Source organism: Aquarana catesbeiana, linkage group LG09 (assembly GCF_042186555.1).
Source record: "Aquarana catesbeiana isolate 2022-GZ linkage group LG09, ASM4218655v1, whole genome shotgun sequence".
NCBI classification, from domain to species: Eukaryota; Metazoa; Chordata; class Amphibia; order Anura; family Ranidae; genus Aquarana; species Aquarana catesbeiana.
Window position 1 is genome coordinate 208,229,965 of NC_133332.1, and position 17,241 is coordinate 208,247,205.

General features: G+C 43.2%; 1 protein-coding gene across 1 annotated transcript in view; it reads right to left on the minus strand.

The window, feature by feature from the left end:
* Window positions 1-2,278: 2,278 nt before the first annotated feature.
* Window positions 2,279-17,241, minus strand: part of DIPK1B (divergent protein kinase domain 1B) — a 197,976-nt gene continuing 183,013 nt past the window's right edge. Inside the window, exons 5-6 of the mRNA XM_073599602.1 lie at window positions 15,344-15,520; window positions 2,279-3,316 (exon numbers count right to left, since the gene is read on the minus strand). Of these exons, the coding sequence (XP_073455703.1) occupies window positions 2,504-3,316; window positions 15,344-15,520 (990 nt within the window). The 3' untranslated portion in view covers window positions 2,279-2,503. The remainder of the gene's footprint in view (window positions 3,317-15,343; window positions 15,521-17,241) is intronic.

Here is a 17,241-nt window from a genome sequence, read left to right on the forward strand (position 1 = left end):
CATTTCTTTGGTGAAAATAATTAAAATCAGTGTATATTATTTTGTCTGTAGGAAAGTCCACAAACTATGGTGTAGATATCTGAAAATTGATCAATTCTGATATACTGATCTCATTTCTTGAGGCCCGAAAATGCCAAAACAGTACAAATATCCCCCAAATTACCCCTTTTTGGAAAGTAGACTGTCCAAGGTATTTAGTAAGAGGCATGACAAGTTTTTTGAAGTTGTAATTTTTTGGAAAATAAAGATATTTTTACACACTATGATTCCTTATAGTAGTGAATTTCACTGTTATAAGCAAGCATTTTTCCTGAATGAAATAGATGCATTCAGTGCATAATGTTGTAATCAGCTGTGATTGGCCACAGCTAATCACATGGTACAGATGGACTGTGATTGGCCCTGTCTGTACCATGTGATCACTGTGACCAATCACAGAGATCAACACAATGAATGGCATTAATCAAAGCCATTTATTGTTTACAATTGTTATGTGATCTGCTATGATTGGTCACAGCGATCACATGATACCGGCAGCGGGCCGGTACACTGATTTGGAGCCCTGTAGGTAAACCCTACAACAGTAAAATCAGTCTGTATATGCAGTAAAGCATGCTTGTTATACTTCCTGTGGAACCTAAGGGGTTAATTCTCTGTATTGTGTAAAAAGGCTCTTTGATCCTGCCTCTTTCCACTGTCCCTAGTCCATCTCCTGATAGTATAGAGCCTTGGGGTCCGTCTGCAAATGCTCAGTTTGGTGTGTATTGGTGGAATTTTTTTTCCCAAAACATTTTTCAAAACAGCACCTGAGAGATCGTGCCTCCACCCACCAGACTAAAGCAAACACCTCTTCCACCAAACTTCAAAAGGAGGTGTCTCCCCACCACCTGCCAGTTGTTTCTGTTTCCCCTGGCTGGTGGGAACACCTGGTGGGGAGCCAGGATCTCTTAGGTGCTGTTCCCAAGAGATCAGGTTTCCTGCCTTCACCAAGTTTTTTCTTATATTTGGAGAGCTTACCGATCCTCCCCAGTCACCTGAGATGGCTGGTGAATTTGCATGTGATCAGCACAGGGCCAATCAGCACTGTCCAGACAGAAAGTGAGGGGTCTTGCAGCCTCAAAGCACAGTCAAAGGAGAATGAAAACTCCTACAAGCTTTAACCAGTGTTCAGCTGAACACTGATAGAAATCACAAGACTGCTATATACTGCTGATGAGAAAAGGTATTTAGCAGTTTACTGTATATTTACTAAAATAATGTAAAATAAAATGGAACCAAAAATAGTGCTCTCTGTATAGAACTGTTATATAAAAACAACTCCCCAATGAATAAACTCACATCAAACAAGCACCCCAAGTGCTATATGAATAGCTTTAAAAAGACATAGGCAAAAATCCTTCTTGTGCTTGCTTGATGTGAGTTTATTCATTGAGGAGTTTTTTTACATAACAATTCTATACAGAGAACACTATTTTTGGCTCCATTTTATTTTACATGCGTACCTACCTGAGGTGGAGTAAAGCCAGGGGAGAGTCAGAGGAGAACAGGAGTTTCATCCCCCATGAGCACAGATAACTAAAAACTTATGGTGGGGCAACAAGTGCATTCAGACCTTGATTCATATTGAGGTCAAATAAAGAAGGGATGCATATGGAGTGGATACATGTAGGGAGGAACTGAAGAGATTACTATTACAGCACATTGATGGTGGATTTTTATGGACGCTTAAGAGGAGATTGTAGATGGAACTTTATGTTTTTTTATTACAATATTTTTATGTTAATTCATGTGATTGTGCTACCTTTTATGTATTGCTAAGTTGTTGAGAGTTGTAGTGAAAAGCACTGGGTAATGTTCTAGCAGCATTTTTTTTTTTGTATCACCATAGAACTGCACTGATTTTTTTTTTCACACAGATCCAGTTCTGTATTGTATTAAAGCTCTGGAGCTTTATTGCTCTGCACAAGCCTGTTACTTGAACATGCTTACAGGATGGGAGAGCACAGGGATGATGTTGCTAATGTGCTGCTGCGCCTCCAGTGCCCAATCAGCAGGCTTTGGGTGTGTCCTGGACCAAGCTGTACTGCTTATTTGCAGTGGAGGTCTAGGATCAGGCTGTGCTGTCTAGCTGGGCTGCCTGAATTACAAGACTAAACAAAATTGCATACCTTTTGGCAGGTAAAAGTCACATTTACATGTTTGAACTGTGTATTTATCTGCCTCACTTGAGTTCAGATGTAAAATGTAGAGTTTAAGAGATTAAGACAAAGTACTCGCGTCACATAAAAGCCTTTTATTTACATGTTAATAGTTTGTTGGATTCAGCAGTGACATTCAGCAGTCACAGGCCCTCTGGAGACATGTATGAGCCTGATAAAAATGATTAGTGGCAGCTCAGACCTTTTATGCTCGGCCACAGCACGTTCCCACTGTCAGTGCAGGATGGAAGCTGGTGAGATGCGAATCTGGAGCATAAAAAAAAGCAAAGTCCTCTATTACCCTGCTATGAATATTTGGTGTTTGAGATCTTTTTCCAGAGCAGCGTCTTCAGGTTGTTGAGTATGAGTGAGTGGTGGACTTCCATCTGGCTGGCTAGGCCGCTGAGAGTCATACAAGTCCTCAGCTGTTTCTGCAGCTCCTCTTTCAAGTCTGACGGGGAGCCGTACAGCAGGTAGTCCTGCATCAGTTTGCAGGCTTTGGCCAGGTTCGGCTGGATGACGTCATTTTTACACTGCTTCATTAGCTTGTCGCAGGCTGCGGTGCAGTCACTCCCGTATGTGCAGTCAGAGTTCTGTTCACAGTGCCGGCCTTTGAGGAAGCCTTTGATTGTCATCTCAGTGGCCACCTTCCGCAGGTCCACCACCTTGAAGTCATACTTATCGTTGTAGCCAATGTTTTTGAAGCTTGTTTCGCAAACAAAGAAGCTGCCGTAAGTCCCATGAAAAATCTCCTCCACAAATTCCAGCATGCCAATGGCGATCTTGGCCCTCCTGGGCCAAGCAGGAGCAAACCACTGGTGGATCACGTTGTGGATGGGGGAGGGCAAGAGGGTCTGCAGGAAGGTGGGGATCTGAGTGCCATATAGGGAATCATGGGGGATCTTCTCAGTGATGTAGAGGTCTCCACAATACCCCAGCAGCTGTGACGTATGTTCTTTCTCATGTAGCGATAACATGAGAAGGAACTCGTTTAGCTGCAGCAGCGCCCAGATGGATTTGGCTTCTGCCAGAGAAACTTTCCCGTCTCCATTGACGTCTGCCATGGCTAATATACGTCTGACCAAAACCATCAAGGATGTCTGATCTCCCAGCTTTGTCTGTATGAAGGATAAAAAGACAAAATCAATACATTTATATGTTAGCATATACTTATACTAAATAAAATATGCTTGCTGGTGCTAAATATATATATAGACAAGGAAACAAATATATATATATATTTTAAACTATAACTAAAGGCAAAACTTTTTTTTTCGTTTTGGATAGAGTGGAGAAGGATTAGAACACCTATTAGGTTTTTAGTGCGGTCTTTGCCCCCCAATAAAGTGGATGTAAACTTCCTTTTTTTATTTTTTCCTACAGGTAAGCTTATAAAAAAGCTTACCTGTAGATAAAATGAATATCTCCTAAACACGCACCATTTAGGAGATCTTCTAGCGAGCAGCAGCAGGTGACGTCACCGGCGCATGCGCTCTGAAAGAACGTGCCGTTCCTTCAGAGCTGTGTGCAGTGGCCGAGACTCCCACACACATGTGTGGGAGTGATGCCATTGTGGCTCAGCCAGTCAGAAGGTTAGACTCTGTGAACCCGGAAGGAAGATCGGATGAAGATGGAAGCCACTGCAGTGGTGACAGGTAATAGTAGTATGCGATGCATATTAGCACATTATATTGCCTTGCAGGGTGAAACTTTATATATATATATATATATATATATGCAGGGCTTTTTTTCAGCGGGAACGTGGGGGAACGCAGTTCTGGCACCTCCAGCACTAAATGTATGTAATGGCAAGAGGTGCTGAGGGTGTGCTGGAGGTTTTATAGATGCTCGCTGCTGGGGAATCAATTGTTGCTGCAGGATATTTATTTTGCAGGGTGGGGGGGGGGGGGTCTATTGTTGCTGGGGAAATATCTATTGCTGCTTGGGGTGGGTCTTATGTTGCTGGGGGCAGACAGTCGTTGCTGGGAGGGATCTTCTGTTGAGACAGGGGTCTATTGTTGCTGGCTTCTAGAGGGTCTATTGATACTGGCTGTTGGGAGTCTAACGTTGCTGGGGTAGATCCATTGTTGCTGGAAGGTCCATTGTTGCTAGCTACAGGGAATCTATTTTGCTGTCTTTCTTGTTCTCATTAACAAATTCCATAAAAAATTCCACCACAAAATTATTCTTGGCTCTGTATTCTCTAAAAGAGGCGGTACTGGGAGGTGGGGTGGGGGTGGAACCAAGGAACAGTGCTCAGAGGTGTGTACGGGGAAGGGACAAGGGGTGAGTCGGAAGGGGTGAGATCCTGCACCTATCCTCTGAGAAAAAAAGCCCTGTATATATGTGTATTTTTTATATATATATATATATATATATATATATATATATATATATATATATATATATATACACACAGTATTTAGACTTTACTATCACTTTAAGTAGAGTCTTCCTCTATTTGTTCTGTTTACCATTATTATTGAAAGTAAAGGTAAAACAAAAGCCCACATTTTGGGTTGTCCCCAGAAAAGTAATAAAAGGGAAATCTTCCAATGGACACTTGTTCTGGTGACATGGGGGCCCCCAAAGGGTTTCCATTATTTTGCAGGGATTTTCTCTCACTTCCTGCTTTGGCATTTTGGGACAGGAAGTGAAAGTAAATCTCGCCAATGGGGCACAAATGGCAAAAAATAAAGCAACAGGAGTTGTAACCCTTCCTCACTCTATTCAAAATGAACAAAAAAAGTTGCCTATAGTTCTACTTTAAGACTAGTGCATTCTCTACAAGTTGGCACCATAAGGGTTTTTTAGGAGTATATTCAGCTCCACCTTTGGCGATGTCACCAACCTGGAACTAGAAACTGGCTGACAGCCATTGACCGTGGTGATGTGCACCCTGGATGATGAAGCAGCCCGTAAAGCTCAGCTAGCTGTGCGTTTATCTTCTGTCCAGTTTGTTTGGTTAATCTGCATTTATATGGCAGCTCCCCATACTGTGGGAGGGCCACATGTCTATACCAAGCCAATCTAACTGCTTTGTAGCTGCTTGTGCTGTTCTCCTGGTCTGTTCTGGGAGGGGCCCCCATTCCACAGCTTGCTATCAAGCAATAGGTGCCTGGACATCCTGTCCAGTCTGGAACACCCTACTACCAGCAATAGGTGGAGCTGCCCTTTAAAACCCATCTCCAAGGAAAGAAATAATGCACCCACGCAGTGAGGCTGCCCCTGCACTGCAAACATTAAGTTCCTGTTTAGTGGGAAATGGTGCATAATTCAAAAGATATTGCAGAGGTGTTCCAAGATTTTTATGAGCACTTATATTCAGTTAGGCAAGAGAGGGAACAAGGAAAACAGGAGGCCCAGAAAAAAGACAAAATTAAAAACTATGTTCAAAATGCTAATCTCCCCAGAATATCAGAGGAAGTTGCACTAACATTGGAGAGGCCAATTACTACTGCAGAGATAAATAAGGTTCTTAAAGAGTCACCTAAAGGGAAAAGTACAGGGCCGGATGGGTTCACGATGGAGTACCTTAAAAAATTTAGGGAAATTTTATCTCCGAGGCTTTGTTCCTACTTCAGTGGGTTAGGAGAGAGGTTTGGTCTGAGTAAGGAAGCTTCAATGGCCACTATCACTACTATTTGGAAAGAAGGTAAAGACGCCACATTGTGTTCAAGCTACAGGCCGATATCGTTGCTGAACACTGATACAAAAGTGTTTGCAAAGGTGTTGGCTTTAAGGATGAGAGATCTGATGTCGGAACTAGTACACCCTGAACAGGTGGGCTTTGTTCCAGGAAGGGAGGGTAAGGATAACAGGGTTAGAACCCTATTTCTACTTCAGAAAATAAAGGAGGGGAGAACCCCCAGTCTGCTTCTTTCAATTGACGCTGAAAAAGCGTTCGATTGGGTAGACTGGGGGTTCATGATAGGAGTTTTGGAGGGTATGGGGATAGGCCCAAGGATGAGGGAGTGGATACAGGCGCTGTATAAGAGCCCTACGGCATCCATAAGCATAAACAGAACTTTGTCAGCTCCCTTTAGGATTTACAGTGGTACAAGACAGGGATGTCCCCTGTCCCCGCTGTTATTCGTGTTGGCGCTGGAACCACTTTTGTCGATAGTAAGGGGTAATGTTGATTGTTGATGTGGGGGGGGGGTGTGGAGATAGGAGAGGAGACGCATAAGTTGGCTGCATTTGCCGATGATGTGCTGTTCTATATCTCCAGACCTCGTATCTCGCTACCAAATCTATTGAAGGTTCTAAAGGAGTATGAAGAGCTATCAACCTTTAAGATTAATCTAAATAAATCAGGGATATTAAATATAAGTTCAAAAGAAGAATATAGCCTTCATCAGGAATTTCAGTTTCCCTGGAGGAAGAAGGGAATAAAATATTTGGGGATAAAACTTACAGCGTCATTGGGGGAAACCTACCAGGCTAACTATATACCCTTGTTAGATGAAGTAAAAGCAGAGGTAAAGAGAACCCTTGTCCTGGATTGGCCGGATCAATGCGTTAAAAATGATTATATTACCCAAAATATTATATAAATTTCAGATGCTACCTATTTATGTACCCCCAGGATATTTTAGAGTGCTCAAAAGTTTGGTATCGAAATTGATCTGGCAGAATAAAAAACCCAGGATCTCCCTATCAATCCTACAGAGAAGGAAAGATAATGGGGGATTAAGTGTACCAGATTTCAAAAATATTATGAAGCTGTGGTCTAGACTCGTTTGGTTGAATGGACTAAGGGAAGGAGTGAGAAAAGATGGGTTAAAATAGAAAATATTATGGCAGACACAAATTTAGGGAAAAATATTTGGACACCTCCACAACATAGAGCACTTGGGGTTAATACATTAAGGTTAACTAAAAATGTTATGAGAATATGGGATGAGTTGCACAAACAAAATAAATGAGAATATAATTCACCACTAATGTCACTAAAAGAAAATAACTATTTCACGCCAGGGAAGAGTTCGATTGGTGGAAACTGGATTAAAAAAGGAAATCTGCAACTTAGATATATAACACAAAAAGGAAAAATGTGTTCACTGCATGATATAAAAATGAAAAAAGATTGGTTTGTTTTGAATGAATGGCGGTATTTCCAACTCAAGCACTTTGTAATGGCGTTACCACACCCATTGAGAGGGGCGGAGGATTTGACACCTTTAGAGAGGTTATGTGACACAGGCACAGCAAAGGGTGGCATTTCACAGATATATAAAATATTAGTAGAGGGAAGGGAGTTGGAAGTCCCGAAGTTTATTAAAAAAATGGGAGGAAGAAATAGGTCAAAGGGGAGAGAATCAAGATTTAGGAAAAATTTTGAAACTGGTACACGGATCCTCTGTTAATGTTAAAATAATTTAAACAGGCTATAATTGTTTAGCGAGGTGGTATAGGACCCCAGATATAACAGCAAAATATCAAATGGGGCGAACGACAGAATGCTAGAGGGGATGCAAACAAATGGGATCTCCGGACCATATTTGGTGGAGCTGCCCTAAAATCAAAATATATTGGAAGGAAATATTGAGATATATCAGGAGGATTGCCAGGGTCGAGTTACCTGAAAATCCCTGGGTATGCCTATTCCATGGAGTAGAAACTCCAGTGAAGGAGTATAGGAACTCGATCCTGATACATCTGTTAGATGCAGCGAAGAGTTTGATCCCAAAAAAATGGAAGATGGTAGATGGCCCAAAAATAAGCGAGTGGCTTGAGAGAATAGATGAAGTCTATAGGTTAGAAAATCTTAGATTCTCTGAGGAAGGAGGGAGAGAGGGGTTCCTTAAAAGATGGGAAAAATGGAAACTGTTCAAATTGACTAAAGAATATAGTGATGCAATGGTCTTAGGGTCTAGGGGTAAGTGGACAGGGCGTAGGGTAGGGAACGAGAAGAGTGAGGGTTTAACCTAGGGGAAGGTATCGGAAGGGAGAAGAAGCGGGGTATGTATTTATGTTGTATTTATAAATGTGTAATATTATCCCCTGGTGTGACTCCAGGGATAATAAGGATGTTTTTTATCCTGTATTTGATATGAAAATTTTGAAAAATAAAGATAAAAAAAAAGTTCCTGTTTAGGCCGCAAAAAGCAATTTTACTTACTTAGGCCTCCACTCTCCCAGCAGATGGCGTTTTCCTTTACTATCCTATGTTCCTGCAGTGTATTGTCCCTCAGCATCCTCACGTCCAGTGCAGGGCTATGGGCTCTGCATCGAACTTTAAGACGTCAGATGGGGGGTTGCTAGGTGGGAAAAAGACCGAAGGTCATTTTGATAACCCCTCCCACATTTAAAGTAAGTCCAGCCCAAGCCCGGCATCATGGGGGGTGTAGGCTCACTTGCTGGTTGCTGCCTGGCTCACCAGTGCCCATCAATGCAGCCTCACCAGTGCCCATCAATGCATCCTCACCAGTGCCAATCAATGCAGCCTGATCAGTGCCTATCACCTCAGCCTCACTAGTGCCCATCAGCACAGCCTTGCCACCATTGCCATTGCCCATTGGCTCAGCCTCACCAGTGCCCATCAGTGCAGCCTTTTCAATGCCCATCAGTGCAGCCTTTCCAGTGCCCATCAGCGCAGCCTTGCCAGTACATGGGGAGAGGAGAGCCACCAGTTTACACAGAGCGGGGATCTCCTGCTTACCCGGATCAGCCACAGTGTCACACTAAGTACTGGCTCCTATGATGGACGTCATACGTCCCAACATTGGAGCAGTGTGACGTTCATCATAGGAGCTCTGAGATCCCCGCTCTGGTAATCCGGCGGCGCTCGCCCCCCTTCCCTTCAGAGGGAGCCTGTGCACCCCCAGGATTGGCCCTGCAAAGTGGCCACAGGGCAGGTGACCTGTCCCGCCCTGTATAGCCCCAAGTTCCCGGCCAACCCCAGGCCTTGGGTCTATGGGCTAATAATTCTGAATTAACAATACGAAACCCGGAGCTTTTTGGGGGACCACTCCGGGCTAAGCCCCATTCAGCACCCCCTCCCGATGCCACAGAGTACCTGTGGCCAACGGAGTATAGGGGAGAAGAGGCTGCAAAGCCTGACCTTACAGCCTGGAGGGAGCATGTAGGAATGGAGGATCGGGTTAAATGAGCATTTAACCCTTGCAGTGTAGGGGCAGTCCCACTGCAAGGAAGCTTTTTTTTTCTTTCCCTGGAATTCACTTGTAAGGTAAGTAGGGCTTCTTTAGGGACTAATCTAGCATTTATGCACAGTACAGGATTTTCTGCTCTTTATTATAATAAACTGAAGATGATAGTTAAGGTCCAGTGGGGAGAATGTCAGTAAGTATGACATTATCACTTAGAGCAGAGATTTGATTAGAAGCACAATTTCACAATTCAAACATTGTGTGCGGATAGTAATGACAATGCACTGTACAGGACCACAACAGAGCTCACTCTAAAAAATCTCCAGTTTAGCTTAGGCCTTCGTGTCTGAATAGGAAATAGGGTTAGAGACTGTTCACTTAACAAAATGAATGTTAGTACATAAGGTGAGTCTATGTTCATTTTAAATATCCAATCATGTGTGAAGGAAGTTGCTAAAACAAGATTTATGCTAGCACATGATTGGTGGACTGAAGTGATCACAGCTTTCACTCATTTACTAAGGTCAGCAAACATTCACTTTTGAACAGCATCTACTTTTTAGATCCTTTTCACACTGATGCGCTTTACAGGCGCTACAGCGCTAAAAATAGCGCCTGCATAGTGCCTGAAAAGAGCCGCTCCTGTCTCTCCAGTGCGAAAGCCCGAGTGATTTCACACTGGAGCGGTGCTCTTGCAGGACGTTAAAAAAACTCCTGCAAGCAGCATCCTTGGAGCGGTGTATACACCGCTCCTGCCCATTGAAATCAATGAGGCAGCGCGGCTATACCGCCGGCAAAGCGCTGCCGCAGCAGTGCTTTGCGGTGGTTTTAACCCTTACTCGGCCGTTAGCGGGGGGTAAAAGCGCCCCCGCTATCGGCCGAATAGCACCGCAAAATTGACGGTAAAGCGCCACTAAAAATAGCGACGCACCCACCGCCCCAGTGTGAAAGGGGCCTTAACGCCAAATAAGAAAGTGGGTTTGTTTTACTAAAGGAATAGAGGCTGTTTACCCCGTAATCTAAGACCCCTTTCACACGGAGCTGCCCCGGGCATCAGCGGTAAAGCGGCGTTATTTTTAGCGCCGCTTTACTGCTGTTTTAGCGGCGCTATTCGGCCACTGGCGGGACGGTTTTAACCCCTGCTAGCGGCTGAAAAGGGGTTGAATCTGCCCGCAAAGCACAGCTGCAGTGGTGCTTTTCCAGCTGTTTAGCAGTGCTGCCCCATTGTTTTCAGTGGGCAGGAGCTGTGTATTCACTGCTCCTACATCGTTGAAAGAAGCTGCTGGCAGGACTTTTTGTGACGCCCTGCCAGCGCAGCGCCCAAGTGTGAAAGCACTCGGTCTTTCACACTGGGTTTGCAGCTGAGGCTTTTTTCAGGCGCTATTTTTAGCGCTGTAGCGCCTGAAAAACGCTGCAGTGTAAAAGGGGTCTAAATGTACACTTTGCAAAATGAATGGTAGCGAAAAGAGGAGGCTGTGTTCACGTTCAGTAACCATTCATTTGTGAGGGTAATTAAAAATATATTTTTGCTATCATATGATTGGAAAAGCAAAATGAACACAGCTTTGCCCTATTCATTAATATTAATTTTCTAATGTAAGCATTCACTTTGCGTCTATTCCAACACTGCCAGTGTGAAGAGAATACTCATGTTGAAACAGCTACCAAGTTACCAAGATTTGCCACCAGGTGGCAATGTAGTACCTGCACTGTGCACATTGAAAATCCTTAAAGTAGAAGTCCACTCTAACACTAAGGCTAGGTTCACACTATTGCGAATTGGATGCGCATCCAATTCGCATGTCAGGAGATTGTGACTGGCTCTGGTGCAAATTGCACAGAGGTCCTGTGCGTCTTCTGGTCCATTTCAGGTTCTAATTCACCCACAAATTTGGGCTGAAATCGGACCTTAAATGGTGAATGGGGATACACTGGACCCCTGATGTGAGCCGCTCCATGCTTAAGTGTGAACCCAGCCTAAAATTCCTGCATCTACAGACATCCACAATCTAACACTAACCTACCCTGTAAAGAAGAAGTCAGTATACATACTTTTTTGAAGCTGATCTGACCCTATCCCACGCTGAGCTTTCAGCTGCGGCTTCGCTGTTTAGGTGGGTGCAGAAGAGGCAGCCGACAAAGGAAACCCCATAGTAAGTCTATGGGTGACGTAATTTTCCTGTTAATTTCACAGCCGTTGTCGGCTGTGTCTTCTGCAAAGCTTCTGCCGCTGGATACCAGATCGGATAGGCTTCAAAAAAGGTATGTATACTGCAGGGACGTACATTGAGGTCAGTGGCTGGTAAGGCACTGGCTAGTATCAGAGCCAGATACACACAGGTTACATACACCGCGATCGTTAGAGTGACAGCAATCATTTTAGCACTAGACCTCCTCTGTAACTCTAAACATGTAACCTGTAAAATGTTTACAGCATCGCCTATGGAGATTTTTAAGTACAGAAGTTTGGCGTCATTCCACAAGTGTGCGCAATTTTAAAGCGTGACATGTTAGGTATCTATTTACTTGGCATAAGATCATCTTTCACATTATACAAAAAATTTTGATTCTTACATGTAGGAGAGAAGTGTCAGAATTGGCCTGGGGGGCAAGGGGTTAATTACCATGAGTAATATAAAAATAATTATTATATATTGTTTTTAAAGTAATTTACTATATTTTCAAAAACTACTCAAGCAGGTGGCTTAACGGACAAATTACTGAAGTTTGGAGTTATAACTCAAACCAGTAATTTCACAGTAAATAGATAAATAATACATTATTATGTTATAACATATAGCATATAAATATATGATTTAGCTTGATTAAAACAGTACCTTTTCAACAGCAGCAGATTCTCATTCTCCTTCTTAACTGTGTGAGAAAAACATGGGATTGTGGGTAAATTTTATACCCATAAACTCATGTTTTTTCCTTCTAGTTAAGAGGGCTGGGCAGGAAGGGAGCATTTGTCTTTAACATACATGCCCCCTTTTATGACACTGCAGTGAGAGGCGTGCCTCCACTGCAGCATTTTTATTGGACAGCTTGGGCCAATGGTACTTTACCATTGGTCCAAGACTCCAAGCTGTCCATTGACAGCTGTCCAGTGCCTCTGACAAAAAAATGAGGAGAGGCACTGTGAGCTCATCCTCTCAGTCTGCTGCAAACAGAGTGTGCCAGCTTGTATTTAAACTGGCCGCTCTGTATGTAGCTTCTGACAGGCTGCGCAAGGAGCCCCATATCTCTGGAACCATAGGTTGTTGGAGCCCCAAATTTTGACGACCCTCAAAGCGCGATCGTTTTTTTTTTTATGTTCATGGCAAGTGAGGCTCTGCCTCCCCTGACTGTACATCCCTGGTATACTGATTTCTTCTTTACAGAGCTAGATAGGTTAGTGTTAGATCGTGGATGTCTGTAGATGCAGGGATTTTAGTGTTAGGGTGGACTTATGCCCCGTACACACAGTCGGATTTTCCGACGGAAAATGTGTGATAGGACCTTGTTGTCGGAAATTCCGACCATGTGTAGGCTCCATCACACATTTTCCATCGGATTTTCTGACACACAAAGTTTGAGAGCAGGATATAAAATTTTCCGACAACAAAATCCGATGTCGGAAATTCCGATCGTGTGTACACAAATCCGACACACAAAGTGCCACGCATGCTCAGAATAAATAAAGAGATGAAAGCTATTGGCCACTGCCCCGTTTATAGTCCCAACATACGTGTTTTACATCACCGCGTTTAGAACGATCGGATTTTCCGACAACTTTGTGTGACCGTGTGTATGCAAGACAAGTTTGAGCCAACATCTGTCGGAAAAAAATCCTAGGATTTTGTTGTCGGAATGTCTGAACAAAGTCCGACCGTGTGTACGGGGCATTACACTTTAGCACTTTCGAAATTCTAACTATACTAGAGTAAAGCTGACCATACAAGGATTGAAGCCGGTTCACCCATGTATGGTTGTTCTCGTTCATGAGAAGTCGATGTGTCGGTTGACTTCTAATGAATCGGCTTGTTAGAAAATTTTGCTTCGATCAGTGCATGCAGCCAATTGGCTGCAGTGCTGATTGGTATATTCGGACAGCAGAGGAGTCCCGCTGTCAGAATACAATCAAAGGAGGTAAGTGTCAAGGAGCTCCCAAAATGCAAGAGAAATAAACCGCTTTAATAAGGGTACAGGTGATAGAACAAAGCCAATGCGTTTCGGGGGACCAAGGACACCCCCTTCTTCAGGGCTGTACAAAAAAGATAAAAACATATGTATTTGTACAATATATGATATATATAAAATAATAAAATTATTAAAATAACCAATAACCATATATGTGGAGAAAATTGTAGATATAAAAGGAAAAAATGGCTCACAGTGGGGATTCTTGGAGCTTTTGCATATAATAAACCATGACCGAAAAAGATCTAAATTACTAAACCTTCAGATAAAAGCTTCTAAGGAGTAAAATTAACATTATTGATCGCTTACCATATGCTAATGCGTCTATATTCTTTGAATAAACATTTCTGGTTGAATAGATATCTTATCCTGATATTCTTAAAAAAAAGGGAGGGAGAGGGGGTGGGGTATAATGGGGACAGCAAGAAAAAGTAGAACTGTTGCTTGGAACAGAGATACTTAAGGTGCAAATCTAGTTTGAAAATTTCGATTTTATGCTTTTTCTTAAGTTACATTGTAAAAAAGGGAAAAAGGCCAAAGTTTGAAAATGAAGATCAAAAATAAATCAATAAAGAATCAGATTCTACTTCTGCAGGGAAACATTGGTGTGCTGAGAGTGAATGGAAATACTGCAAACTGGGTCTATCTAAAGTGGGGGGACATGAGGCGGTTCTGACAGTTTGTCCGGGAGAGGCAGGAGGCAATGGATGGAGGAATAAGGGGGGGGCGAAGCGGGCAGCTTGTGTCCTGGCAGTTTGGAATGGGTCGCCACAGGAGCGGAGACATGTGGGCTTCTGTGGTGTCTAACGTTGTGACAGTGTATGGGTACTGGTCACGGGAGGAACGAGCATGGTGACTCCTCAGACAGTGGTGACAGCTGTCAATGGAGGAGTATCTGGCAGTTGGAGTCTGCCGCCAGTGTGTCAAGGGACCAAAGCTGGCGGGTAGGAGAATTGCGAATTGGCAGTGGGTTGCTGGTGTGGCTGGGGAGGAGAGAAATGAGCTGTGGGCGAGAGAAATGAGCTGTGGGCTTGCAGAAGCAGGACAGGAAACAAGATGGTGATGTGGATGGGTGTCAGTGTGCTGGATTGGACTGTTAGAGGATGGAAGAGTGGAGATTACTAACCGCGAAGGTCCAAACGTCAAGTGTGGCTTGAGAGGCAGCATTGAGGTAGGCAGGGTGGAGCCTGAGTTTTTCAGTTTGACAGGTGGGAGTGGCTAGAGATTGACAGATGTGCAGGCTGGCCCAGTACTTGAACGGGGTGTGGATGTATGCTGTACTGGTGCCACCCCCCTTCCTCTTATACTCCTTTCTTGCTGACAGAGGTAATGGACACCCTCTGAGAATGGCTGCCTCCTTTTTTTCAAAATATACTGACTGACTAGGATGTGCTATTAAAGCCACCATTACACCATTTATAAAGGCATCACACCATTTGGAACGCCGGAATCCCCTCCTTTTTATGAGTTCGCACAGGTGAGCCGACCTGCCGCAGTATATCTGCGTGAGCTGGTCAGTTAGTGGTTAAAAGAGGAATTCAGATTTGAATGATTTATTTATTAATTTATGTAGTGCTGACATACTCTGCAGTGCTGTACAGAAAACACTGGCCCATTCACATCAGTCTCAGCACCACAAAAGCTTACACTCCAATGTCCCACCACAGTCACACACTATTTTTATTATATATGTATATAGTGTTAACATAATCTATAGTGCTGTACAAAGCACACTGTAGCAGCTTTATCAGTCTGTACCAAAGGAGCTTACATCCTAATGCCCCCACTACAGTCATTTACTATGACTATGGTTTTCTGCTGCCCCATAAAATTAGTTTAGATCATACTCACTTTTAAGAAGTTGAGCAGCATCTCCTTGAACTCATCCATGGAGGTTCCTCTGGTGGGTTTATCAAACAGGACCAGCTCCCTGCGGGGAGATGCATCTGGATTGCTCTCTACTTTTAAATTTTCCTCGACTCCACACTTAATGATGACTTCGCGGTCCCTCCACAGCCCTCGGTAGACCTACAAGTAGACAGATTATCTAGGTTATCATGGTACATACAAATGTCCAATAACTTTAAATCAAGACAATTCTATTTCCCCCCTAAACATTTGGTTATTGTGTTTAATTAAAGGATGAATGGAAGGCAAGCTGTCTTTTTTTATCTTCTAGTTTCTCAGCCTGTGCTCTGTATTCCCAGGAGAATTTCCAGAAGGCCTGGAGAGACTGCGTTCTACATCCAGAATAATAGTTTACATTTTATGGTACGTAATAAATATAATTAATATTTTCCCTTATTTAAAAACATGATTTTCTTTATAAAATATTTATACACATTTGGAAACCAATAAAATAAATGTGACCCCCACCAAGAAATGAGACACTGCCTGTCCATAAATCTCTTAATATAGCTGGGAGAGAACAATCAAGGAGACACACTGATACACTTTTCACAGCCAGGCAATTTCTGGGAGCTTGCTAAAGCATACAGTGCCTAGAAAAAGTATTCACACCCTTTGAAATGTTCCACATTTGGGATTATATGTGATAGACCAACATAAAGTGGCACATAATTGAGAAGTGGAAGGAAAATAATAAATGGTTTTCAATTTTTTTTACAAATAAATATGTGAAAAGTGTGGTGTGCATTTGTGTTCAGCCCCCTTTACTCTAATACCCCCCAACTAAAATCTAGTGGAACCAATTGCTTTCAGAAGTCACCTAATTAGTAAATAGAGCCCACCTGTGTGTAATTTAATCACAGTATAAATAGAGCTGTTCTGTGAAGCCCTCATAGGTTTGTTAGAGAACCTTAGTGAACAAACAGCATCATGAAGGCCAAGGAACACACCAGTCAGGTCAGGGATAAAGTTGTAGAGAAGTTTAAAGCAAGGTTAGGTTATAAAAAAAATATCCCAAGCTTTGATCATCTCATGAAGCACTTGTTTAATCCATCATCTGAAAGTGGAAAAAGTATGGCACAACTGCAAACCTACCAAGACATAGCTGTCCACCTAAACTGACAGGCCGGGCAAGGAGAGCATTCATCAGAGAAGCAGCCAAGAGGCCCATGGTAACTCTGGAGGAGCTGCAGAGATCCACAGCTCAGGTGGGAGAATCTGTCCACAGGACAACTATTAGTCATGCACTCCACAAATCTGGCCTTTATGGAAGAATGGCAAGAAGAAAGCCATTTTTTGAAGAAAGCCAAAGGAAGGCCCATTTGCAGTTTGTGAGAAGCCATGTGGGGGACCCAGCAAACATGTGGAAGAAAGTGCTCTGGTCAGATGAGACCAACATTCAACGTTTTGGCCTAAAAGCAAAACGCTGTCTGGCGGAAAATGAACACTGCACATCACCCTGGACACACCATCTCCACTGTGAAACATGGTGGTGGCAGTATCATGTTGTAGGGATGCTTTTCTTCAGCAGGAACAGGGAAGCTGGTCAGAGTTGATGGGAAGATGGATGGAGCCAAATACAGGGCAATCTTGGAAGAAAACCTGTTATAGTCTGCAAAAGACTTGAGAATGGGGTGGAGGTTCACCTTCCAGTAGGACAATGGCTCTAAACATACAGCCAGAGCTACAATGGAATGCTTTAGATCAAAGCATATTCATGTGTTAGAATGGCCCAGTCAAAATCCAGACCTAACTCCAACTGAGGATCTGTGACAAGACTTGAAAATTGCTGTTCCCAGATGCTCTCCATCCAATCTGACAGAGCTTGAGCTATTTGGCAA